Genomic DNA, 27,569 nt, shown 5'->3' on the forward strand with positions numbered 1-27,569 from the left:
AGAGGCACATCAGGCTGGGCCCCGGACAGAGGCACATCAGGCTGGGCCCCGGACAGAGTCACATCAGGCTGGGCACCGGACAGAGGCACATCAGGCTGGGCACCAGGCCACCAGGCGGAGCAGCGGGCACCAGGCCACCAGGCAGAGCAGCAGGCACCGAGTCATCTGGCAAGACAGCGGGCTCCGAGTCATCTGGCAAGACTGCGGGCACCGAGTCATCTGGCAAGACTGCGGGCACCGAGTCATCTGGCAAGACTGCGGGCACCGAGTCATCTGGCAAGACTGCGGGCACCGGGTCGTCTGGCAAGACTGCGGGCACCGGGTCGTCTGGCAAGACTGCGGGCGCCGAGTCTGGCAAGACTGCGGGCGCCGAGTCATCTGGCAAGACTGCGGGCGCCGGGTCATCTGGCAAGACTGCGGGCGCCGGGTCGTCAAGCTCGACAGCGGGGACCGAGTCATCTGGCAAGACTGCGGGCACCGAGTCGTCTGGCAAGACTGCGGGCGCCGGGTCGTTTGGCAAGACTGTGGGCGCCGAGTCATCTGGCAAGACAGCGGGCGCCGAGTCATCTGGCAAGACAGCGGGCGCCGAGTCATCTGGCAAGACTGCGGGCGGCGAGTCATCTGGCAAAACAGCGGGCATCGGGTCGTCAAGCTCGACAGCGGGCACCGAGTCATCTGGCAAGACTGCGGGCACCGAGTCATCTGGCAAAACAGCGGGCATCGGGTCGTCAAGCTCGACAGCGGGCGCCGAGTCATCTGGCAAGACTGCGGGCGCCGAGTCATCTGGCATCAGGGTATCAGGCTGAATTGCGGGTGCCGTGGCACCAGGCTGAACCACGGAAGGCGGGTTCTCAGACGGCAGGCTGACCGGTTTAGATACTGGCAGGATGGTACTGGTTGGAAAGAATCTTCGCTTTTTCCTGATTTTAGTTACTGGAGCACAGGAAGTAAGCGCAGGTTTGTAAGTGGATAGAGCAGCTGTAGGCAGAGAAGAGCTGGGGGATGGAACAAAGGAGGGAGCAGTTGCTACAGAGGACCTCTGTACAGGGTTAAAGAAAGGATAGGTGCAACGAGTGGGAGCAGGGGACTGATATGTGATAGTTAGCAGAGTATACTGGGCAGTCACTGGGGGTGCTGTTGGGGATGCAGGAAGAGTGCCTTGAGCAGAGGAATGACGTTGCAAGCTGACTGAGGCTGGGTGCAACAAGTCTGACCATGTCTGCAGTATGGGTTGAACAAAGCTCAGCTTACACAAAGCCTGTTGGTGAAAGACTGCACTGCGTTTATACAGTCTCTTAGTACCTGTTGTGAACATGCAGAATAACGCTCCAGAAAGTAATCTACATCATCCTCCAATAACCATACCAGGGACTCTACCTGGTCGGCACTAAACGGCGGCAAAAATTCATCCCTGCTTTCGGGGGTACCAGATGAAACCAACTCTGCACAAACCTGAATCAATGGTTGCACCTCGGAGAACTCTGTGCCCTGATCTACTAGGCAATGAGCGATCCTTATGCACTCTAGTAGTTGATCCTTGGTATACTCCTCTTCAGAGTCTGATAAGCATAATCTGTGTCATCAAACACTAGTAGAGACAAATACACCACCTCATCAAGTTTCATCCTTCCCAGCAACAATAAGCCAAGAGGGCTTTCCTGTGCAGCCACTTCTGGTCAGGATTGGCCTTGGTGTAATGTCAGGGCCCCGGGTATGACCAGAAGTGTGTGGACTGACACAGGGAAACGCAGGCTTCAGATATAGTATAAACAATATAATTTATTTAAGACTAAACAATACATAAATGCAGTGCAAGACTAAACATAAACACAGTGAAAACAAACCAAACCAAAACCCCCAACAGATAACAAAAGAAAAATACTAAGCGTAGTCGGACGGGCTGGGTCAGGAACAATCAGGCAGACAAGGTACCAAAGGAGCAGACCGGAGAGTGGTCAGGAATAGCAGAGGTCAGGACAGGCAGAGTTCAATCAGAGTCAGGGATCAAGCAGGATCAGACAGGAAGCAGACAGGATGCAGGTACAGGGGCCCTTGGGAAAACATACACCAAGGCCCAGATTGCAAGTCTGGCCATTCCTTATATGCACCTCCTGCAATCAGCCTCAGGTGTTTTGGCTGACTGCAGAAGTTAGCCTCTGGTTGCTGAGAGCACCCGCTGGCCAGTCCTGGTACTGCAAACCACAAGGCAGGTGAGTCCCACCACTATTGGCGAGTCCATTCCTGACAGTTATGGTCAGGCGTCCTGGGAAATATAAAAGAAAATTAAAAATGGAAGTATAGTAAAGTAAGGTGTCGAAGGCTCAACCGCAGGGGTGTCAAGACAGGGATTGTCTAAGCAATCGAAGGCAGTGATTAAAGGAACTGCAATAGTTGGGGGTTACTGGGAACCCCCCCAGGCACACATTGTATAATGAACTTTAGTTCATTTTTTGAATGTTTTCTAATTACAACAACCTAACCTGAAAAGAAAGGAGAAAGGGGAGGAGAAAAGAACGTTGGGGGGAGAAAATGGTGGGGAAGGAGAAGAGAGGGTGGGGGAGGAGGAGGAGGAAAGAGTTGAGAGGGAAAGAAGGTATGGGGAGAAAGTGAGCACGGGTAGGAGCGCCATCTTGCATATACACTCGATAACATAGTGAGATACCGTTAAATGGAATAGAAATAAGGAGTCGCCAACCGTACAGTCGAGATCAGGGGAAGCTATGATTAATGGAGCCGAAGGACCACTGTCTAAAGCATAGATAGGTGGGGCGTTAAGTGGGAAGCACAGAGTATGCCCCACTACCTTCACATCAAAGAGGGCATGACATTGTAAAGGCTTCATCCGAATCCTGACCATGGCGGTGAGCCCACAGTCCCTGGTGGAGTCAAGAAAGGACATAAGAACCTAAAAAACAAATGTGAGAGTTAGTGCATGGAGGTTCGAAGGTTCCAGTGACAACTCTGAAGCAGGTGGGCTCATTTAAAACAGGGATATTCGGGATGGGGAGTACAACAGAATTCAATCCTCCAGAATATCTGGTCAGGAAACTTGTTTGGTTTGTCTCTGTACTAGTCGTCTTCAGGGAGGAGGTTCCCAGAGGGGAGTAAGGCAAGGAGATTTGCGGGGTGAGGTCTGCAAAGTCTGTGAACCAGTGGAAGATGGTAGTATAAGTTGTAGCCTTGTGAGGACTTGCTGGGCTTCTTCAGGTGTGCAGAAAGCATGAGGGTGACCCTGGAAAGAAAAGGTTAATTTGAACAGGAACTTCCAGCGGTATTTGATGCATTGACTCTGTAGTGTCTGGAGAAAAGGCTTCAGTTCTCTGCATTTTTAAGCATTTGTGGAGCAAGGTCAGATAATATGTGATATTTGTGGGATTGAAAGGTCAAGTCTCTCTTAGACCAGGCTGCTTGCATGACCGCTTCTTTAGATTTGTAAAAAGTAGGTTTAATGATAATGTCTCAATGGGAACCCTCAGGTCTTTTCGGGCCCAGGACTCTGTGGATTCTATCGAATTCCAAGCGTTCGATTGGGATTCCAGGGATGAGTACCTGTAGTAATGCTGTGACTGTGGAGCTCAAGTCCTCTATTGATTCTGGGAGGCCTCTGATCTGAAAGTTACCTCTCCTACTACGTTTCTCCAAGTCTTCGAGTTTTTGTAAGACGGAAGAGAGGTCCAGTTTGATTGTATTAATATCTTGTTTGTGATTGTTGATTACAAGGATGGCGCCGTCCTTTTTATGTTTGATATCGTCTATTTGGGACCCTATGTCCCTAATTTCACATGTAATCTTAGTGTTAAGTTTTTCCGTGGCTGTGTTCAGTCCCTTTTGACAAAGTTTGGATTTCTTAAGTAGGGCTGAGTCACGGATCGTCATATCCGCTTATTCGTTCTGGGTGACTTGGAGACTGTCATTAGATGAATCTTCTAATTGGGAGCCAGTTTCTTGGGAGAAAGATGGATATTCAGGCGAGGGTTGAGGTGAGTTCATTTTAGATTGAGATCTTTTGGCGGGATTGGTAAAAGCTTTAGTAGAACTAGTTGCTGATTTGGTCAGCTTGGCCAGAGTAGCGATCCCTTAGTCTCCCCTTAGCGGACAACGTTTAGTAAAGACTGCAGCAATGCGGTCTTGCCTCCTCAGGATCACTGCGTATCACACGTGAAGAAAAGGGATTCGTCGGCCGTAGCTTTGTAAACCACCAGGTGTACTGGGGGTCCTGTGTGAGTAAGGGTCAGGGACACTCTGAATGGGGATGTGGCGAGGGGTTAGGAGGCAGCATGGGGAGTAGTTGTGTCCCAGTGGGGTTACTAGGTGTAGGCCAGAGGCCCAAGAGAGGAAGTGGGTCCCCCTGGCTTCCTTCAACGGCAGTCATGCCCTCTCAAGGGTGTTTGCCTTCTAAACTGAGCCCTGAGTCTTGCGCTGCCTACTAGGCCTCTAAAATCCGGGAAGCCTGGGGCTAGAGTAGGGGCACTCACTGGGGATGCAAAGCTAGGTCTTCCTGCAGGGCACCAGTCCTCCACAGTGGGCTGTAGCAGGGGCCCGAGTCCAGGAGAGGGGGAGCTCCGTTGCTGTGTGAGGTGGCCGCTGTCTGCAAGCTCAAGACACCGGTCGAGGAGGCGGGCACCGGTTGCGAGAAGATGGAGGCCGCTATTATGCTGCAGGCCTGCAGCGGCTCCCTCGGGGATTAGGGCGGGTAGCTCCGTGGCCCCCGCTTACCGTATGGACCTGTCGGTCCTGTGAGATGCCAGGAGTGATGCCCATCGGTCCAGGAGTGATGGTGTCCCTGGGAGAGCAGGAGTCAGGCTAAGGAGCTGCCATCACTCTCAGCTGCTTGACCCTGAGTTGGCCTTTCAAAGTATACAGGATAATGCTTAGAGACCCCACAATACGAAGTTGCTGATTTCTTTTCTCCTGTACTTTGCTAAGAAATTATTTGCAAGTGGAACTCTTCCACTTCTCCTACTGTGTCAGCTTGTGAGTCATCGATTAATGTTGTCTTACTTTTGTATAAGTTGACGTATATGAACAGGAACTGACCTAAAAAGTTTCATACAGCTTGGTAGCCTTGGACGGCCCAGTAGGTCTCTCTTCTGTTTGTTTATCCCTCTCTACTTGCCCCTCTCTCTATACCCTGTCTCCATTCCATCATGTCTATGCTTCCTATTTGGGTAGATCGTGTATTTTTTCACTCTTATTTCTGGAAATGCTTCTGGTTTACACTATGAGATTGTGCAATGCAGCTTGTGTAACTTTTTTCTATACTATATGTCTTCTATCTTATGCTTTGACCTTTCCAGTTTGTTTATTATTGTCACCATTTACCAATAAAGACCTTTAAAATAAAAAAATGATCATGAATGATCACTAGATACCATAAATAGTACAAAAGTTTAGTCAATAATGTCAAAACCCTGACCAGCTTTTCTAATAATTTTAATGATAGTTTCCTCAATGCAGTTGTTTGGCTTGTAAGAATAAAAAATGTCCATCTTAAAAAGTCAGTTTATACTTTTAACATAAATGAAAGTGTCTTAAAATGAATATATTAATCTCATGCAAAACAACCTATGTTTACATGCTTGATTGAATCCTCATGTGGGTTTTAATACTTCAGCCCAATGACCAGAACACTAGAAATATGCATGGCAGAGCATTTGCAGACTATTGAAAATGGTCTTATAATTTGCCATCCCCTTCAAAATGCCATAATAAAAACTCTAAGGGGGGGATTTACTAAAACGGGGAATCTGGTGTAGCTGTGCATGGTAGCCAGTCAGCTTCTATCTTCAGCTTTTTCCAATTAAGCTTTCTCAATAAAACCTGGAAGCTGATTGGTTTCTATGCAGAGTTGCACCAGATTTTGCACTCCCCAGTTTTAGTAAATAACCCCCTAAGGCTCTAAAAGTTTGTGGAACAGACAATCTAAAAAGAAAAATCATAGAGGGTCCTATATGGCAAAGAAGTTCTCATGGAACAAGACAAATTAGAGGGGGGGGGGGGACAGGGGAAGAGAGGACAAAATGTGCTAGCTTATAGATCACTTGCAAGAGATGAAAATTGTGCACAGCCTAGCAATCAAAGGGTGAATGGTCAACTGAGCACTAAAAGAGACGGCAACAAAACATTATAGAGAAGGGTGAAACGCAAGAAGGATAGCTCAGCGTCACAAAGTAAGTCCAGGGTTCACAATTCGGCATCAATGGATAGAGCAGCCATAAGCTGCAGACTACAAAATGTGGAAAATGCACCCAGCAGAGTGCATGCTGAGGCAGAAAGCAGGGTCACACTTCACCCTCCTGAGTAGCCTCCAGCAACTAATCGACAGGGTCAGCATTTATAAAGAGATAGGATATCAAGTAGATCCCCTAAACACCATCACCAAAAGTAAAGTAAAGGTGGGGGAGGGGGAAGAGGAAGAGCAGCAATCGTGTCAGAGGAAGCAGGAGGCTTACCTTCTGTCAACTGTATAGCAATTATCAAAAGTAGGGATAGTAACAACCAGTGGCAATCATAGAAATGCTAGATCTAGGTGGACAAGATGTTTAGCTGGTACAATCAGCAATACATCCCATAAATATAAATAGAATTATAATAGGTGTTATAATTATATGATCTGAGAATTATTAAGGAGATTAGTGGCTTAGAGAATTGTAAGAACATCCATCTATTCTGTAATCAAAAGGGGTGGATGGGTTCAACATGCACAAACAATGGGAGAATGGCAGGTGGGAATTCAGAGCAAGCTGGAAATTTATCACCAGCAAAGCAGCTAGATGGATTTGCAGGGCAATAATATATACTGTATCTCTTATCAAGGAGTGGAGAAAATAGCCCCCTGACCAAGAGGAAGGATTCTCTCAATACCTTAAAGATCTGACCATATATCCAAAAAAGGGTAGGGAGGGATGGGTAGTTAAGAGGGGAGGATCAGGAGAGAAAGGGTCTGAGAAAACAACCTCTGACTTCCAAAGTAGCAGGGCATAGCAAGCAATGAGATGAGCATGGCGTGCTTTTCCTGGAAGTGCAAGCGTAGTATATCCAGAAGCTTTAAGGGCAGGCAGAGTTAGAGTAAGGCAAAGGCAGTAACAGCTGACATAACTAGTTAATGTAGACCCCATGAAATGGAATTAATTGGGCAAGAAGCAAGGTTTCCACAGTTCCCTGGATAGAGTATGCAGGAAGTTCCCAGATAGGGGGAAAGAAAGAGGAAGAGACTCGCTGCAAATTCAGTCTTGTCTTGGCCTGCGATAGGCAGGGAAGGCACGCAAACTCCCACTTTGTGGAGATTGGTGATCTGCAGGTGGTGGTGAGGCAGATGGGGGAGATCTTTGGCATCTGGAGTGAGATGGGCCTCTCTGTCAAAGATCTTCCACGGAAGTTGATTTTTAAAGTCGAGGCTTTCACGGAAGGATTGCAGGTCTTCAGCTGTGCAGCCCATTGCAGTAGCAGATAAACAGGAAATTTCCAGCAATAGGGTATCCTGCAGACACAAATTAGATTGAGAAGAGGACAGATATCTTTTCTTTACTTTAAGGTTATGTGGGAAAGTGTAACATTACAATACCTGCTTAGTGAGCCTGACATGCAGAGGAAGGCCTCTCGTACAGCTCCGGCTCAGGGGTCACTGATAGTGAGAACATGATGAAGTAGAAGTGCCTGTGATCAGTCTAGTTATCTGCGTAGCTAGTTTGCTGGAAGGATGCCAGGAACAGCGCAGCTGGCGGCAGGCAGTCATCTCAGCTGGCAGGCTGGTAGCAGGCAGATGTCACAGCAGGGCAGACTGGCAGCAGGCAGATGTCACAGCAAAGCAGGCTGGTAACAGGCAGATGAGCTGGATTAGTGTGCTGGACTGAGGAGCTGTAGCAGGCTGGATGAGCAGGATGCAGGGTCAGACAAGCAGAGTTGGCAGCAGACAGGCAGATCAGGCATAAAGGGCCAACAAGAGAGAAGTCAGGTTACAGACCAGTGTCAGCATCGGTGGAGGCAGTAGGCAGAGGCAGAATCCGGAGAACAAGCCGAGGTCAGGGCAGCTAGCTGACAAGTGGAGTCAGGAGGAAGCCAAGTCAAGATCAGAGGTCAGACACAGGAATCAGGATAAACACACGCAGAAGGTTCTGTGATATTTGCACAAATGTTTATGAAAACAATACTTTCAATAAAAATACACTAAAATCATTTTACCACACAAAAACAATATAGCTTACATTTTTTGCTAAATCTACAATGTATAACTGCACTGAGTTAATACATAAAATAGTACATTTTAAATTGTGCCTTTATGCAAAAGAGTGAAAATCGAATGTACAGTAAACTTTAAATTTTCACTATCTAGATTTGCACTTTAGAGAGAATCATCTCCACAGGGCATATCTTAAATTCCATTTATAAGGAGGGGTTAAATCTCAGCATAGTCCTGAAGGAAGCACATTATTACAAATCACTTGCTTTATCTCACCTTTTGCTTTCTCATGTTTCAGTTAATTATTTGTAGTGACATATATATTGATACATCATTATATTATTCTGTTAGCAGGCTGTTAGTTGATGTAAGGTCTCAATAATACTTGAGCTCAAAAATGCTGCTTTTTTAGAGGCAGAAAATAAACTCTATCCCTTGTGCTTTCAACAGAGGACCACTTTGACAGAAAAAAATGATGTGTCCAAACACATCTAAACGCTCTTTTAGGCTAGGCACTTGAGAGTTTTCATTTTAGTAAGCAGAATAAATGAATTCGCCTAAACACATATGAAAAAACGCAGCATGGAAGTGTTTTTGCAGCTGCTTTTCTCCTTCCAGGAGAAAGCCCCAGTGTACATGAAACCTTACAATGATAATAGCAGGTTGCTAAAAATGTGTACCTTAATGTAGCTGCGCTGCTGTCACACCCCCTGAAGATGGCAGTATGACAAAACGCTGCGTTGGTGCAGGCAAACAGGAAATGACATCATTTCGCTGCCGTGATTCGGAAGGAGAGGTATGCCTGTTTGAGAAGTGAGGCTAGCGCTGCAAACCAGTAGTAGCAGCAAAGCTGATACTTTATATACTTGAGCACTGTATCCCTGGTGCAAGGTTGTGCACATTTTAGTGTGAGTGAGCATTTTTGTGATTTTAGTTAAGTGAGTATTTTACACCATGCTAGTTTTTTTCTTCTTTTTGGTGAGTTGGGAGAGAGATTGTTGTAGAAGGAGAGAGAGAGCTATACTGGGTCTGGGGTTCCCCTCCCTTAAAGGGGAAAAGTCCTGTATGACCCACAATACATCAGAGGTTCATGGCAATCCTGTGAGTTGGTTGTGTTAAAAGTGGTGGCACATGGGTGATTTATTTTCACAGAAGAAATTGGTTGAAGAATATTGAAGAGCAGTGTACAATTTTATGGACTATATTTTTGATGAACACTTGATATTGTATAGCTTTTACACTATGTTGCTTTTGTCTTTACTGCCACTATTTATACTGTATACTAATTTTAATCAGTTTGAAAAAGTGTTTTCACCTAGCTCAGTTACATTAGCACTTACACATAAGGAGTGTAGGAATAGCAGCAGATTGGTACACATATGCAGAAAGCCTGTTTATTATTTTTATTTACTCGTTTCTTTATCATTAACATACTTTTATTATTTAGTCTGAGGCGCAGGTTTATTGGTTTACAATTATAGCTAAAGATATAAAAAATGCTACTACTTTTTTATGAATGTGCAACAATGATGTAAAAGACCAAATCACTGTAAGCTGTTTCAGATACCCTACAGAACACTGGAAGTATATATAATCTAATAAGTACTTTTTGTTTTTCTTTGCAAAGGAAAAAAGAGGAAAGACCACATCACCCTGTTCATTGTGACTTTATCAAGGCAATAGCAGAAGCCGTATCTATTCCAGTTATTGCCAAGTAAGTGAAATCTCTTGGTTTCATGAAGTAGGTGTAATCTTTATCACTGAAATCTTTTAAAAGCTTTACCAAGTCAATGTAATTTCAAAGCAATTTTTAAATCTGCAGTTTTAGTTAAAATATTACCTGGTGTCACCTTTTACAGTAGAGAAGCTACTACAGACAATTAAAACCTCCCCTCTGTTCACAGCCCAGAGTTGGATGGCCTCACAGTTAAATTTTATAAATATTTCAAAGACCAGCTATCGCCTGTGCTCTTGAGAGCTTAAAATGCACTTTCAAGCAGCTGCTCCCTTCCATCACAATCCTTAGAGGCCCATTGTGTAGTCCTCGTGAAACCTTTCAAGGATACTATTTACGTAATAATTATTGTCCAATCTCCCTCATTAACGTGTAAACAAAAAAAAAAGAATTGAAACTTCTAGCCAATCACATGCCTGCTGTCTATACCTCTCTTACAGTCCCCATAACTCTTCCCTGTTAATTCTTCACTCACTTGAAGTGTATTTTGTTGAAATACATCTGAAAGGAAAAAACTCCGTACACAGTCAACAGATACTCACCAAACTAAAAAAAAACCCTGGTGAGGGGGGTCAGCTCTTCACAACATTGAAGTAACATATTTATCCCACATTTTGGATCGGTTCACCTCTACCAAACCTGGGGTTTCCACCTGCACAAGGGGTACAGTCCTTTCTGCATTGGCAGGCAACCTAAAGTAGATGTATGGCCAAAGCTCTTTTTGCAATATTTCACCTGTAGGTCACAGGAGTACATTTAGTTCTGCACTCCTGTGACTCAGATTAAGCTGACAGTGGGAAGTCAAAATGCCAATCCAGGCTTGGCAGGGATCCTGCACAGGGAGCCTACTGCTGCTGAGAGCATGATCCAGTCGCACCCACCCCCTCCACAGCCTAGTTGCCAGTGAATGCTCAAGGAACAGAGGAGTGACTAACAGTCACCACTCTGCTCAGAGGGGACCCACGAACTGAGACTGAGCGGTCTTTGATTGCTCAGTTTTCAGCGCAGAGGCAGTTGGGGACAGAGGCAGCATTGGAGCGATACTGCATCTAAATATGAGAGTATGAATATGTTTTTTTTTTGTTTTTTTTAATCCCTCACTTTTCTTTTATCTAACCTTTTATTATCCAATGTCTGCGAGATGGTTCCCTGTGCATTCTTTCCCAGCTTTTTCACCACGAATGTCCACCAGGCAGAGGCTATAGCTCTCCCATTTTATCAGATTCTTATCTAATCACCAGCACTTAATGCATGCTGCGCACTCACTTTGTTCGAACTAGAATGTAATTTCGGTGTACCACCATACAGACCCATATTTTTCCTATATGGCACACTTCTATCGCACCTGTTATGAAGCTGCCCTTACTGAAACCCTTCTGGGAAAATATGTCCCAGATCCATGTACAATTAACTTCCTCACCATTCACGTTTACTCCAGCCCCTAATTATGTTCTTAATATTCCCAGGGTCAATATCTTGTGCAAAGAAATCTCCAAGTAGATTCTTTATTTTTGCAGCCAAAGCCCTTATCCCCAGACATTGGTACACAAATGTGGTTCTGACTATTCCAGAGTGGGTTGCCGAGGTCTGACGAATTGGAAGCTCACCAAAATGAAACATGAAACCTTTCATACCAGATTGATCACATGGATTGTATACATGGGCATGGATAATTTTGGACAGTCTTACTCAAAGCCTTATTATACACTACCTTTCTAAAATAATAGTACACATTAAGGATCGGGCCTGCAAGCCAGTTTATTTCACATCCCCCTTTCCCCTTTTTACTTTTCAATCAACACCTGCGCTAGATAATCTAAATCCAGTGGTCACCCCAGTCTGGCCTTTTAGCTTGCACAAACCTGTAGCACAGTGCTGGGTCGGCTGCTACAAGCCCCATCCTGTACTGGTGCAGCCAGCCGTGTCAGTGTTACCCCGGCCGATAGCCCCCCGCTTCAGTGTAGAGGAGGATCTGTCTCAGGAGCCTTACCTGCTACCTCAATTGGACCAGTAAGTAGACGCTTCCCTCCCCCTTGGGCATGGTGGTGGACTGCAGGTGCCCCTTGGGGTGCTTGTTCCTACATTGTAATTTTCAGGCTCCCAGACTATCTTCCTCACAGGATGCGGGGCATACCTGATTGAGATGTGTAGCTCCTTCTCCTGACTGGGCCCCCTGACCACCGTGTGGCTCCATGGTTTTGCCCAGTGTGGGTCTGCTGATGTGGGAGGGACACTTTCCATGCGCCCCCCCCCCCCCTTTTTTCCCACCAGGATATAGGACTTGCTTGCCTGCAACCTGTAGCTATCTGGCCTGGGTCTCCTCACAGAGTTGCCCCCCTGGTTTTGTCCTGCGGGGGTCTGCTTGGCAGTGGGGGAACACTATTTCAGTGTGCTCCCCCCATTTTTTCACCAGGATACAGGGTTTGTAACATGAAGCTATGACCCTGATTTACTATTGTGCCTAGGCGCATTTCCGTGGGCGAACGTCTAATTTTTACTAGCGACCGTCTACTTTTACCCTGCTATGAGATTTACTAAAGAGAAGCGTCAACAAGTAGATGCCAAATCGAATTTACTAACGAGACACAGATCAGGAATCAGACTCAAAAAGCAGACTTGCTAAGAGGAACGTCTAACACCATGAAAAATCACTGCAGAAACATGTTCACTTTGAAATTTGCTTTGCCAAATATCAGGACTTCACTTTAAACAATATCTGCCATTTCAAAAAAAATTAAAATGTGTTATGTTTTTTTTTAAGCAAGTAGATACAGTAAAAAAACTAGATGCTGGTGCAGCTTATTTGGCCGATATAAATGCGCATGTGCAGAACACATTTTAGACGTCCTCTGTGGGCGCTTGCTTTTTAGCCGCTCTTCAATAGTAAATCTCTGTGTGAAGACCACTGACAGATGGCACTCGGTCGCGTCTACTGTGTTTAACAAACAGCACTAGGCATATCTTTATGTATTCTAATTTAATTTCCTTAGTTCTATTGATTCTGTTTTTGTTTCTTATCCTTTATAATTATATCTGTAATGATTTTACTTATTTCGAAGGTCTAGATAATATTTATTTTGACAGCTGAATGTAAAAATAAAGGTCTGCAATAAAAAAAAAACAGCGTGGGGTTCCCCCTCTCATCCATACCAAGCCCTTCAGGTCTGGTATGGATATTAAGGGGTAACTCCACGCCAAAATTAAAAAAAAAAAAAAAAACAGCGTGGAGTCCCCCCCAATATCCATACCAGACCCTTAACCGAGCATGCAGCCGGGCAGGTCAGGAAAGGGGGGGGAACGAACGCCCCCCCCGGTCCTGAACCAAACCAGGCCACATGCCTTCAACATGGGGGGGTGCTTTGAGGCAGGGGGGCTCCCCCCCCAAAGCACCTTGTGCCCATGTTGATGGGGACAAGGGCCTCTTCCCCACAACCCTGGCCGGTGGTTGTGGGGGTCTGCGGGCGGGGGGCTTATCAGAATCTGGAAGCCCCCTTTAACAAGGGGGCCCCCAGATCCCGCCCCCCCACGTGAATGAGTCTGCGGTACGTGGTACCGCTACTAATTCACAAAAAAAGCAAAAGTGTAGTGTAAAAAAACACAGTACAGGGTCTTTGACAAGTCCTTTAATAAAACAATGTCCCCCGAAGTAGATGCAACGTCAATCACGATATCATGGCGCCCCGAAAAAAGGCCAGGGTTGTGGGGAAGAGCCCCCTGCCCCAAAGCACCGCCCCATGTTGAGGGCATGTGGCCTGGTATGGTTCAGGAGGGGGGGCGCTCGCTCGCCCCCCCCTTTCCTGACCTGCCGGGCTGCATGCTCGGATAAGGGTCTGGTATGGATTTTGGGGGGAACCCCACGCTGTTTTTTATTTAATTTCGGCGTGGTGTTACCTCTTAATATCCATACCAGACCCGAAGGGCTTGGTGTGGATGAGAGGGGGGACCCCATGCCGTTTTTTTATTTATTATGGTGCTGGTTTTTAAATGTAATTTTCCCTTTTTTTTTCTTCACTATAGCTCAGAAATTCACCTGTCACTTCCCCCAGCTAAAAGAGAAAGTTTTCTTGGAATTTATATCCCTAAAGGAAACAATGTTTACTTTGAGTTTATTAAAAGATACAAAGTTTTCTGTAACTTCGGGGAAAGTGACTTCTAAGCTTGTGAACTATAGTGAAGAAAAAAAAAGGCTGGCATTTGCATTTGAAAATCAGTGCCGACATACACTTTGTATTGCGAAACAAAATTATCAACAATTGTGTAAACCGAGGCATTATTTTCAATTAATTTTCATTCGTAAACCGAAAATTACATTAACCGAGGTGTTGGTAAATTGAGGTACGCCTGTATTAGTATTGCAATCCATTGTATTGGGATACATGGAACCAACATTCATCTGAATTGGCAACATAGCACAACATTTGTGCCACATTTGAGATATCTGGCTAGTTACACTGACCTTGCCCAGGGACTTAGGGTTGATTCACACCACAGAAATACAGGTGGGATTAGTGTTCAACAGCTCCGTGGATTAGTGGTTAGCACTGCTGCCCCACAACGCTAGGGTTGTTGGTTTGAATCCCAACCACAGCAATGAATTTGCATGATCTCCGTGTGACTACTCTAACATACATGTGCTGGTGGCAGCATCTTTGCTTTCTGTTTAAATGATCCCTAGAATGTGAATTAGAATGAGGCCTTGTCTGTTCAAACACCTTTAAAGCAGCACCTTATGTGAATGTCAAAGGATGGGATGAGATATGGGCCTGGACTAATGATTGATTGGATAATGCTGGTTTGCACTCCACCTCCTTTTTGGAAAGTTTGTCAAACCATGAGAAGAGTGAGCGAGAGAGAGAAAAGGATTAAAAAAAAATAAAATAAAATAATGGCATGGAGTCCCCCCCAAATCCATCACAGACCCCTATCCGAGCATGCAGATACCACATGCCTTCAAAGATGTATTTCCTTTGTTGAATTACCTGCTTGGTTCACACTAGATGTGATTTAAAATTGTGCTTTTTGTTGGCAATTTCACCGTGTTTTCTGTAGATTTACCAATGAGTTATTGCATTTTCAATTGTGTTTTGCATTGTGATTTCTATTGTAGTCTATATGTGAAATCACTACAAAATGCTGAAAAAGTTAGAAAAGAACTACTTTTGAAATTGTGCTGCAGCAAATCGCTTACGTTAAGACACTCACATCCACATTCATTAGATCGGATATCAGGTACAATTTCAATTCCCAAATCGCACCTGAAATCGTGCACCCTGGATGCGACTTGGCATGCAATTTGCATGGCATGAGACTTGAAAATCGTATGCCAAGTCGCACCCTATTGTCTATTAGAGCAGTCACATGGGTGCGTTTCCGACACTGATTTCTAAAGTAGTGCATGTACTACTTTTGTGATGATTTGCATAGATATCTGTGTCAGATTTCTTGCAAATCGTAAGGAAATCAGCATCTTAACTTTACGTCGCACAATTTCTAAATCCGCTTTGATGTGACCGGGGTGTAAGGCCTTTTTATGTTTGATTTCCTGAGTGTTTTTCCGATTTATGGGAAATGCAGCATACTAGCAAAAGTGAATTGACATTTTCAGTATTGCATGCGAGATGTGGTCATGTGACTGCCTTAACTCATGCGATAATCTGGAGTGAATTGTGCCCATAGGGCCAAGAAATATTGCCAATAGGGTTCCCTTTTACATCCCTGTTCAATGTTCTGTTGTATGCTGCATAGGTATACTTCACTGTGGCTTTCTTTCTGACTCTGATTTGTGGGGCCTGTATACCAAGGGTTAACGCAGGTGGGAAGAGAATTAGGTGCAAACACTTTCTCTGACCAAATGAATGACAGTGGTGGGTGTGGCCTATTTTATATAAAGAGATGCAGTAATGGCTGATTTTTGCCTTGTACAGGCACATTATTTTCTGCAAGTCCTTCTCTGTGGTGGTTTGGGGGAGGAAGAGATATTGTGGTGAATTGCCCCAGGCCACACACGCTGTATTTTGATGTGGGCTGTAAATGTTTTGCATGTTCTTCCTTCTAAGGTGTGTTTGTGTGTTATTGTACAATGATTGTGTGTTTATTATCTTTGCATTGTAATCCTAACACATGTCAATTGCTCTGCTCTTCCAAGTTTGCTTTATTTAGAATGAAATGCAATTTTCAGACAAACATGGTGAGAAATGTATGTGTGGGGGATTTGGGGAGGTGGGAGGTGTTTTTATTTTGGCACGTATGTATTTTTTATAATGATATTTTGATCTGCAGCTTGTTTTGTGTATAAGTGTCAGGGCAGGAGCTGGGAAACGGACAGGCAGGCCTAATAACAATGTAACGCACAGGCTGACGACAACCACCACCCACAGACCGAAGTCCCTCAGGGCGCGGCGTCTAAGTCCCAGGCTGCCCTTCACCAGGGCCCCTGATGGTGGGGATGGACTTGACGCAGCCAGGGGCCAGGTCGCGGCCCCCGAGGCACCCCAGCTGCGGTAATGGCCGCCGCCAATGGCATGTAGCTAGTGGTAAAGACAATAGAGTAGTTGGGCAGGCCGGGTCAACAACGACGAGACAAAACGGTACAGGACATCAGATGAGAATCACAGGTCACGAGCCGAGTTCAGCAACGGAGGGTCAGATCAAAGGAGAACACAAAGAATGGTCAGGTCACAAGCCGAGTCAGATTCCAGGAGAGTCACGAGAGTCAGAACAGAGTAACCGCAACACAAAGACACAAAACACAAGTGCAAAGAGCATGTGCGGAACACAGGCTTATATGTCATCAGCCACACCCCTCTGGGGGATGGACCTCAGAGACCTGAAGGCATAAAAGATTCCCACCATGCTCTGCAGAAATCCAAAATGGATGCCAGCACATGGAGTAACATAACCTCTGGTAGAAAGGTAGGACCTTGACAGTACCTCCTCCTCAAGGGCCCCTCCCCCTCCGCGGCTCAACAAAAGGTTTCTGAGGAAAGCGGGTATGAAAAGCGCGGAGGAGGGCAGGAGCATGGACATCCGCGGAAGGAACCCAGGAACATTCCTCGGGACCATAACCACGCCAATGGACCAGAAACTGCAACCGACCGCGCACCAATCGAGAGTCCAGGATCCGGCTCACCTCATACTCCTCATGACTGTCAACCCGGATGGGATGGGGCCGAGGCAGAGAGGTAGTGAAGCGATTGCAGACCAGAGGTTTCAACAGGGATACATGGAAGGTATTTGAGATCCGCATCCCAGGAGGAAGGGCTAGGGCATAGGCCACCAGATTCACCTTGCGGAGAATGCGAAAAGGACCAACAAAACGGGGGGCTAGTTTGGGTGTGGGCACCTGAAGATTGAGGTTGCGAGTAGACAACCACACCCGATCACCGACCTGATATGAAGGGGCGGGCAGCCGTCTGCGATTAGCCTGGAACCTCTGGCGCTGAGCTGAGTCCCTCAAGGCCCTCTGGATCTGCCCCCATGAAGAACGCAGAGCAGCAAGATGGTTCTCCACAGCCGGAATGTCCTGGGGTGAGAACCTCTCAGGTAATACTGCGGGTTGGAACCCATAGTTGGCCATGAAGGGAGACATTCTGGAGGAGGAGTTGACCGCCGAGTTCCTGGCAAACTCTGCCCAAGGCAGGAGATCGGCCCAATCGTCCTGATGGTCCGAGATGTAACAACAAAGGAATTTCTCTAGGGTCTGATTGGAACGCTCCGCAGCTCCATTGGACTGCGGGTGGTAGGCTGAAGAAAAGGAGAGCCTAATACCCAACTGGGAATAGAAGGCCGCCAGAATCTGGACATGAACTGACTCCCGCGGTCCGAGACAATCACCTTGGGCAACCCATGCAGGCGAAAAATCTCCCTGGAAAAGACTGTGGCCAGTTCTTGCGCTGTTGGTAATTTGAGTGGAATGCAATGGCACATTTTGGAACAATGATCGACGACCATGAGAATGACTGTATGACCCACAGACACCGGGAGCTCTACAATAAAGTCCATACCCAGGTGTGACCAAGGACGCTCCCCATTGGGAATGGGTTGCAGGAGACCCAATGGGAGATGCCGTGGAGATTTATTCTGGGCGCAGATCGAACATGCCACTACATACGAAGCAATGTCGGCACGGAGAGTTGGGCACCAGAATAAGCGAGAGACGACCCAGAACAACTGGTTCCTCCCCGGATGCCTGGCCGTTTTGGAGTTATGGTATGTACGCAGCAGGCGGGTGCGCAATTCCTCAGGTACGAAGCATCTACCCTCCGGTCTCTCGGGAGGAGCGTCAGTTTGAGCCGCCAAGATCTGCTCCCCAAGAGGAGAAGTCAGACTGGTGCGAATGGCAGCCAGGATCCAATCCGGAGGTATAACCGAGGTTGGCTCAGAGTCCTCCCTGGACAACTCCGAGTATTGCCGTGATAACGCATCAGCCCTGACATTCTTGGAACCAGGCAAATAGGACACCACATAGTTGAAGCGTGACAAGAACAAGGCCCATCTGGCCTGACGAGGCGTCAACCTCTTAGCCTCCGAGAGATATGTGAGGTTCTTGTGGTCAGTGAGAACTAGGACCGGAACCACAGAACCCTCAAGCAGATGCCTCCATTCCTTGAGAGCCAGAATAATGGCCAACAACCCCCTGTCTCCAATCTGGTAGTTGCACTCTGCGGAGGAAAGCTTCTTGGAGTAGAACCCACAAGGAAGTAGGGGTCCCTCGGGTGACCGACGCTGAGACAAGAGGGCTCCCACTCCCGTCTCAGATGCATCAACCTCGAGGACAAAAGGCAACCCAGGATTGGGATGAGACAGAATCGGGGCCGAAACGAAGGTGGACTTCAGGGCCTCGAAGGCTTAGATGGCCTCGGGTGGCCACTCGTGAGGGTTATTCCCCTTTTTGGTTAAATCAGAGAGAGGTTTCGCCAACGTAGAGAAGTTCGTGATGGACTTCCGATAGTAGTTGGCAAAACCCAGAAAGCGCTGAATGGGCCGAAGACCATTGGGACGAGGCCACTGCAGAACCGCGGCAACCTTCTGAGGGTCCATGGAGAATCCCTCCGCAGAGATGATGTAGCCCAAAAAGGCAACTTGGGATCGATGGAACTCGCACTTCTCGAGCTTACAAAAGAGTTCGTTCTCCCGTAATCGTTGCAGCACCTGCTTGACATCCTGGATATGGGACTCCATGGAGGTAGAGTAAACCAGGATGTCATCCAGGTAAACCACCACGCACTGCTGCAACAAGTCACGAAGGACATCATTTATGAATTCCTGAAAAACCGCAGGCGCGTTACACAACCCGAAGGGCATCACCAGGTATTCATAGTGCCCGGTTCTGGTGTTAAACGCGGTCTTCCACTCATCCCCCTGTTTGATCCGTACGAGGTTGTACGCCGCCCTGAGGTCGAGTTTGGTAAAGACTGCTGCTCCTTTAAGGCGGTCGAACAACTCAGAAATCAAAGGAATTGGGTAGGCATTCTTGATGGTGATCCGATTGAGACCCCTATAATCGATGCAAGGCCTCAATTCCCCACCCTTCTTTACAAAAAAAAAACCTGCTCCTGCTGGAGAGGTAGACTTACGAATGTGCCCCCGAGAAAGCGCATCCGTAATGTACTCCTCCATGGCCTTATTCTCCGCAACCGAGAGAGGATACACCCTGCCATGCGGAGGAGTGGCACCGGGTTGCAAGGATATGGCGCAGTCGTAAGGACGATGCGGAGGTAAGGCACCAGCGCGTACCTTATCAAAGACGTCCAGGTACTCCCCATAGTTGGTGGGCAACGCAGAGTCCGAGGACGCACACAACACCTTAACCGGCCCCCGGATGCAGCCGGCCCCACACTGTGGAGACCATGAGAGGATCTCGGCTGTTCGCCAATTGAAGGTTGGATTGTGCCTCTGGAGCCAAGGATACCCCAAAACCACCGAACAGTGTGGGGAAGAAATCACCTGAAAACAGGCCAACTCCCTGTGAACAGCCCCAATAGCTACCTCAATTGACAGTCTCGTGGGTAACCTGCGGCGGTTGCAGGGGCCTGCCATCTATTGCTTCGAGAACCAATGGGGTAGCATGAGCCTGCAGGGGAATGGAGTGCTGCGCAGCAAACGAGCTGTCCAAGAACAACCCACCGGCCCCAGAATCTACCAACGCCTGGGCCGTCACCAAGCCCTCCTTCCAAGAGAGGACAATGGTGATCAGTGGTTTATCCTTGCGGCACGCCGAGGATGACGAAACTCCACCCAAGATCTGTCCCCGACAGGATTTCAGGTGCGAGCGTTTCCCGGACGGACCGGACAAGACGGACGAAAGTGTCCATCGAGGCCACAGTACAGGCAGCGACCCTCCCGACGCCGAGCGACCCGCTCTGCCTCGGAAAGGCGAGCAAACCCCAGCTGCATGGGCTCACCTCCAGACAAGCTATCCCCAGGAGGTGTGGGAGGAGAGGGAGGAACGGGTGGGCCAGAAAACGTAGGTGCCAGTCGATTGGAAGGCCTCCGCAGGCGTTCCTTGAGTGAAGGCCTCTCCCTGAGCCTGGTGTCAATCAGGATCAGGAAAGAGATGAGCTCCTCCAACTTCGCAGGCAGTTCCTTAGCTGCGTCAGAAAGACCATGGGAAAACGCAGCCACCAGAGCCTCATTGTTCCAACCCACCTCTGCCGCCAGGGTACGAAACTCTATGGCGTACTCGGCCACGGTCCGTGAACCCTGATGCATGGTCATGAGCAGCTTGGCCGCCGAGGCGGAACGAGCCGGTACGTCGAATACCCTGCGGAAGGCATTGACAAAACCGGAAAAATTTTGAATCACCTCTCCCATAAGGCATTTGCCCAGGCCAAGGCCTTGTCTGAGAGCAGCGATATTAGGAACCCTACCTTTGACCTCTCAGACGGAAAGGCGTAGGGTATTAGCTCAAAATAAATGCCCACCTGGTTGAGGAACCCGCGACACTGACTCGGCTCACCCCCAAAGCGCTGTGGAAGAGGGGCAGAACCAGTCATACCTCTGGGTGCCGCCGATGACGCAGCAGCCGAGGTGGTGGGCGCAACAAGCGGAGTCGCAGCGGGAGCGACCAACGGAGTGACTACCGGCCTAATAGCACCAGGAGCAAGGTGCGCAGTGCGTGCAAGCAGAGTTTGCAACGCCTGAGCGAATTGATCCAACAGGTAATCCTGTTGATCGAGTCTGGCCACTAACGTTGGGAGCGAAGGCGTACCTGCACCGTCAGGATTCATGGCACTTGTGTAATGTCAGGGCAGGAGCTGGGAAACGGACAGGCAGGCCTAATAACAATGTAACGCACAGGCTGACGACAACCACCACCCACAGACCGAAGTCCCTCAGATCGCGGAGTCTAAGTCCCAGACTGCCCATCACCAGGGCCCCTGATGGTGGGGATGGACTTGACGCAGCCAGGAACCAGGTCGCAGCCCCCGAGGCACCCCAGCTACGGTAATGGCCGCCGCCAATGGCGTGTAGCTAGTGGTAAAGACAATAGAGTAGTCGGGCAGGCCGGGTCAACAACGAGACAAAACGATACAGGACAGCAGACGAGAATCACAGGTCACGAGCCGGGTTCAGCAACGGAGGGTCAGATCAAAGGAGAACACAAAGAATGGTCAGGTCACAAGCCGAGTCAGATTCCAGGAGAGTCACGAGAGTCAGAACAGAGTAACAGCAACACAAAGACACAAGTGCAAAGAGCATCTGCGGAACACAGGCTTATATGTCATCAGCCACACCCCTCTGGAGGATGGACCTCAGAGACCTGAAGGCATAAAAGATTCCCACCATGCTCTGCAGAAATCCAAGATGGATGCCAGCACATGGAGTAACATAACCTCTGGTAAAAAGATAGGACCTTGACAATAAGCCCAAGTGATTCATATTAACCGTTTGTTTCCTACTGTAACCTGTGAAAACACAGTTCATTAGAAGTATAATCTTTTAGATTGTAAGCTCTTCTGAGCAGAACTGTTCTATTTTAGCAACATTAATCCTGCTTTTTTTTTTTTTGCACCAAGATATTGAATGTAGCTACTTTTTGTTGCTGTCCAAATAAATGTGGAATGTGTATTTGATCAATAAACATTTGGACTGTATTTTTGGGGGGATTATTTCATGTTCTAGTTGAATGTAGCACAGTGGCTAAATGGTTAGCACTTCCACCTGGCAGTACTAGGGTCGTTGGTTCGAATCCCAGCCACGGCACCTCCTGCCTGGAGTTTGCATGTTCTCCCTGTGCCTGTGTTTCCTCCGGATACTCCGGTTTCCTCCCACACTCTAAAGACATGCTGGTAGGTTAATTGGATCCTGTCAAAATTGGCCCTAGTATATGTAGGAATGTAAGTTAGGGCCCTTAGTACGCCCCTTGAGGGTTAGGGACTGATGTGAATTTACCACATCTATATGTAAAACGCTGCGTAAATTGACAGCGCTATATAAGTATCTGAAATGTACTAGCACCCCTAACACTTATTTTTACTAGCTATACAATATGACCAAATCTTTCTTGTTAGAGCGCACATATGCAAGTATGTCCAAAATAACAAACCAAAAGCCCCCTACTGCACCACAAGACCATGTTATGTACCAATGAATAGGTCATGTTCAATGTGCAGCTAGCTATTCTTTTTCTACAATCCTCTTAACAGTAATAAATTGCGCCCCCAATTTATGTTGACTTTGGGCCTTTGCTGGCAAATATATATTTGCGAATGTCATATACACAATGGAGCCACATGTAAAATTGCTATGGTGCACAAATAAACGCCAAGACGGCTGTTGGAGGAGGCGCTAGAGCAGCTGTCATACCGGAAATACGCCATGATGTTTGCAGAAGGACGTTTGCACACACCCGGAAGTGGAAGTGTGGAGTGTGAGTGGATGGGAGTGTAGTTAGGAGAGTTTAGTGGTAATTTGCAAGTCTGTTTTTAAGTTTTGTGAATTGTTCTTTTGTGGAATTCCAAACCACATCTGGACATGGTGAGATCGCTGTTCTCCACCGAGGAGCTGATCCTCATTTGCTGGGGAAACATCACTAATAACTATTGTATTTTCAGTTGAAAACATGTCCGTTTCCTAGATCCATTGAGGTACATAGCAGAGGTTTAAGGTTCTTCCTAACTATACAGGTGGCACATACACCCAGGGTCATTGTTAGATATCATGGGGCCCCGTACAGCATACCTGACAGCCCCCCACCGCCAGAGAAAATATCCAAATTATATTTATGGTAAAAATACACTAAAACCATTATTAATGGACATAATCCCAACCATATTCCTCTGATATCTAAATGATAAAACTGTACTGAGTTCATAAAGAAAGCTGTGTGTGTAATTGAGGTGTAATTGAGGTTTTGGGGCTCATGGGTGCTGTGGCCTGTAGAGTGGGAATCAGTGGCTTGTTTTTGTGGCTATCGCCATTTGCAGGCAACCTATGTTACACTATGGAAATGCTGCAGGTCATAATTTGACAAGCATATGGGTGCAGGTGTACAGTCCTGAACACAGACAGTGAGCATTCAGGGCCACTTCCCCCACGCCTTCACACCTGTCAGATTAAAACCTGTGTTCATACAGCTGCTGTGTCCCCATAGTGTAACAGGTGGCTCTAGCCACATAAACAACCCACTCATTCATGCTGTACAGTCCAGAGGACCTGTGTGAATGAGGCATTTTTTGCTTTTTTTTTTTTCCTCAGCTCGTTAATTTCAATGGCCTGCCTAACATGTGGGAACATGCAAAAATACTGCAGGCATATTATTTTAAACGTGTGTTGCACCTAACCGCGCACATCTGCAAAGGGCATTGCATTTCTTTGCTGTGCTGGAAAATGTGTGTTCTTGCATGCGTTTCTGCACCACCAATGGTGTGAACAAGTCCTAAGAGCCAGTTCACACTATAGAAACAGTCTAGATGTGTTCCTGATGCGTTTTTGCATGCCCTTTTGGCATGCATGTTTAGTGTGTTCCAGTACATTTTGGATGCGTTTTGGACACGTTGCATTGCATTTTTGTATACCTTCCAGTTAGTTTTTTCTACTTTCTTTTTATTCAATTTAATTAGGGACATGTGCGTTTTAGTACATTCAAGGGCGTTTGAACGCGTTCCTGTGCAGAAACAATGCAGCGTGGTCATCTTTGTTTACAGCACCTGCAATGCTGAAAATGCAAGTGCCGATGTGAACTATGACATTGACAACCATATAACCTTCTTTCTGTGCGTTTGTGATGCCGAAAAAGCAACTGAAACACATGTAGTGTGAACTGGCCCTAAAGGTTATTAGAGGTAAGGGAACGGGACTGACCAGGGATTGTGATTTCAATCAGACTAGTGGTGATATACAATCAGCAATCGTATAATAATGTGAGATCTGAGCTGTAGCTGATAGAAAATGAGACATATTCACTTGATCAGTAAATAAATAGTTAAAAAGAGTGGGGCGTGATCCATAGATTTGCATATGGGACAGGTAATGATGGGGTGGGGGATGGGGTCAAGTTGTATAAGGAGACAGGTTTAAAAGAAGATAAAAAAAAGTTACAATTAAATAAACACAGCATGAAACTTGCACATTTCCAACTTGTCAGAAGAACAGGACGCACACCTCATTTCCACTTTCTAGTCATTAGGCAAAATCTTAATTGATTGATCAATATTCCTGGCACTGACACAACCCAGAAAATTGATCTCCATTTTTTTAACATTCATAAATGTCAAGGAGCTTATAATCTAAGGGCAGAAACTCAGCCATTTACTAGGCCGAATTAACCTAGCAGCATGTCTTTGGAGTGTTGGCAGAAACACATCCATACAGGGAAAGCATGCAAACTGGGATGCAGCCATGGCTGGGATTAGAACCCAAGACCCAAGTGCTGTAAGTTCTGAGTTCTAACCACTAAGCAACCGTGGGAGACAGTTTTGAGCTCCAATATAGAATAGTTACATTGTTTAAAAATGATAAAGCGAGCGCTGGTCAAATTATATAGACTACTAAAGTGGTATTACACAAGATAAATATAAATCTAGGTATAAATATGAAGGTAGCAGCTAGCACTCTGGGTATTGGCAACAGTCCCAGAATATAAATATATTAAAGTAAAAGTGCAGCGCTATAAATGCATGTTATCAATCAAAACGCATGTAAAATCTAAAAAGTGCAATAATTTATTTATTTCAGGTACTTGTATAGCGCTGTCAATTTACGCAGTGCTTTACACATATATTGTACATTCGCATCGGTCCCTAACCCTGAAGTGGCGTACAATCTAAGGTCCCTAACTCACATTCATACATACACATACTAGGGCCAATTTGGACAGGAATCAATTCACCCACCAGCATGTCTTTGGAGCATGGGAGGAAACTGGAGTACTCGGAGGAAACCCACGCAAACACGGAGAACATGTAAACTCCATGCAGGAGGACACTCCATTATTCAGGAATGATTATCTGAACTTATTTTAGCACCATTTACCATTTTACATCATTATTGCAATTATTTGCACTTTTTGGATTTTACATGCGTTCATTATTGTCACACATGCATTTATAGCACTGTATTATGACTTTAACATAGAATAGTTACATGATTTAAGAGAAGGAAGCTATATCATTATATTTGGAACTTAGAACTAGACATTCCAAATTATTTGAGATATAAGTGTGAAAATGTTTAATATTTGAAAATAGAATGTATGACATTCATTAGTAAATGCATTAGTTGTCTGATCATTTTGGAGAAACAGCAAAAAGCACAGGACTAGAAAATGTGGACCATGGAGCCCAGCTCTCTTTGATAACATCTCAAACTTAATGAGGAGCTCTGGGGTAACAAGTGATGTAAGGTTTTGGGGACTCTATACCATCTAGTTAGGATTTTGTATCCAGTTTTTTGGATCTTGCTAAAGATGGAGGCCTTGTGTATAATCGTGTCCCTCTGCTGTTCTATAAAAGTAACTTCCAAATCACATTCTCATTTGAGAAGGTATTTCAGAGACGACAAGCCCTGCGGATGAGATACTTTATAATATGACTATGAAAGTGCATGTGAAATTGCTTCCTTTGATGGGCAAAGATTTTCAAACTCTTTGGGGTTCAGAAGAGAGAGTACCCTCCTGCAGTCGGGAGTTGGGAAGTGACACAGTTGCAGCACCTTCCACAGAGAGAGATGAGGCTCAAACATAGCTTGGACTGCAGGCAAGGAGTGCCAGTGGCCCCGTGTGTGGAAATGTCACACCCTGAATTAGTTATCTTTGAGGGTGGAAAGAAATGAACCATCGTGGAGTTTGGGTGAGAGAGGACAGGGGTCAAGCTAGAAGGAGATAATGAATAGGATAGGATTCTTTGTCCTACTGCTTGAGCGTAAGGGAAGCCCCAATGGTTGGGTGGGTGTTTAAGTGTCAGGGTACCTCTTGAGCGAGCCGTGGGAGACCTCCTAATAGGAATTCCGAAAGAGACTGTTCAAAATGTACCCACTGTGTCCCCGGTTCTAGAAGGCACCAGCTCAGGATACGAGCTATATATGTCGCTCTAAGGTATAAGGTATTTGTGGATATCCAGCAAACCAATGCCTCCTAAAGACTGACTTAGGTCATGTCAAAAGATGGTAATTAAATTTACGATGATGGCACAAGCAGTGTTTTTCGACCTCGTTTTGCCCTGTGGAGGTCTGATGGTGGCAGAGTGACACTACACCATGTACTCTGTGGTTCTGTGTCTGGAGGCTGTGGGGGTATGAGGTGCAGAACTCGATCTTGCATCCTCGTGTGTGCAGTTTGTACAGCCAGTTTCTGGCTGAGGTTGCTTTGGGCTGCATATTCCGAGCCAGGGTTTTTCTGCTGGACCCTTCCTTGGGTGAGCACTCCACACGGTCAGGTTGGCCGTCAATTTAGGCCACGGCTTTGCAGTCTACTGAGCGGGCTGTGGTGCCCACCATCTTGTGTTGGGGAATCCGCCCTTACATGAGGCCGTGTCCACCTAGGAGCCCGGCACCCATTTTCTGCTGGGCAGTGGTGGGCGGAACCTGCATGGACTGTGGCGCTGCTTTGTGGACTTGGGGAGCTCACCATCCTCTGATTTTTGGCCTTTGGCACCAGCAGCCATCTTGGTGTGGCCTCAACCCGTGGATATTTTCTTGGTGACCTACAGCAGCTTGCTCTGCGGGAGTGAATCAGCTCCAGAACTGGGTCTCCCCTTCCAAAAGCCACAGCGGGTAGTGGGTTGGGAGTCATCACCTCAGCTGCAATTGTGGCCTGGGGAGTGTGGTATGTGCGGTGTCCCCCTCCTGGAGGTCAGGTGTCTGTGCTTTCTGCCTTCACATGGGTCCTCTGTCCCCTCCTCTTCGTGAGCTGTTCAGTGAAAGGAAAAGTGACCCAGGGGCTTTGCACCTCCCCCCCCCCTTAATTGTGCTGGGCTCTGCCACTGCCCTATTCAGTGTGGCTGTCTTGTATCTGCTGTGGTGGGGGGGCTTGACCTGTATCTCTTAGGGCTACCCCCCCCCCCCCCCGCAAGTGCTCTATTAAGCATCAGACTACAGTAGAGGAGGTGGATGTCACCTCACTAGCTGTCCTGTTCCCCTGGAGCTGTTTCCATTGCCAGAGGTTCTTTACTAATGTGGACCTCTCTTCCTGTCATGGATCTCTCCTCTCTAGGTTAG

At 46.7% G+C, this 27,569-nt stretch overlaps 1 protein-coding gene across 1 annotated transcript in view; it reads left to right on the forward strand.

Annotated features, from left to right (window-relative positions):
• DUS2 (dihydrouridine synthase 2) overlaps nt 1-27,569 on the forward strand; it is a gene marked incomplete at its 5' end in the record, with an annotated part of 554,363 nt that overhangs the window by 129,635 nt on the left and 397,159 nt on the right. The window contains one exon of the mRNA XM_089676359.1: nt 9,807-9,893. Within this exon, the coding sequence (XP_089532485.1) occupies nt 9,807-9,893 (87 nt within the window). The remainder of the gene's footprint in view (nt 1-9,806; nt 9,894-27,569) is intronic.

This window comes from Staurois parvus, unplaced genomic scaffold, assembly GCF_062004578.1.
Source record: "Staurois parvus isolate SC_StPar_1 unplaced genomic scaffold, SC_StPar_1.0 ptg000167l, whole genome shotgun sequence".
NCBI lineage: Eukaryota > Metazoa > Chordata > Amphibia > Anura > Ranidae > Staurois > Staurois parvus.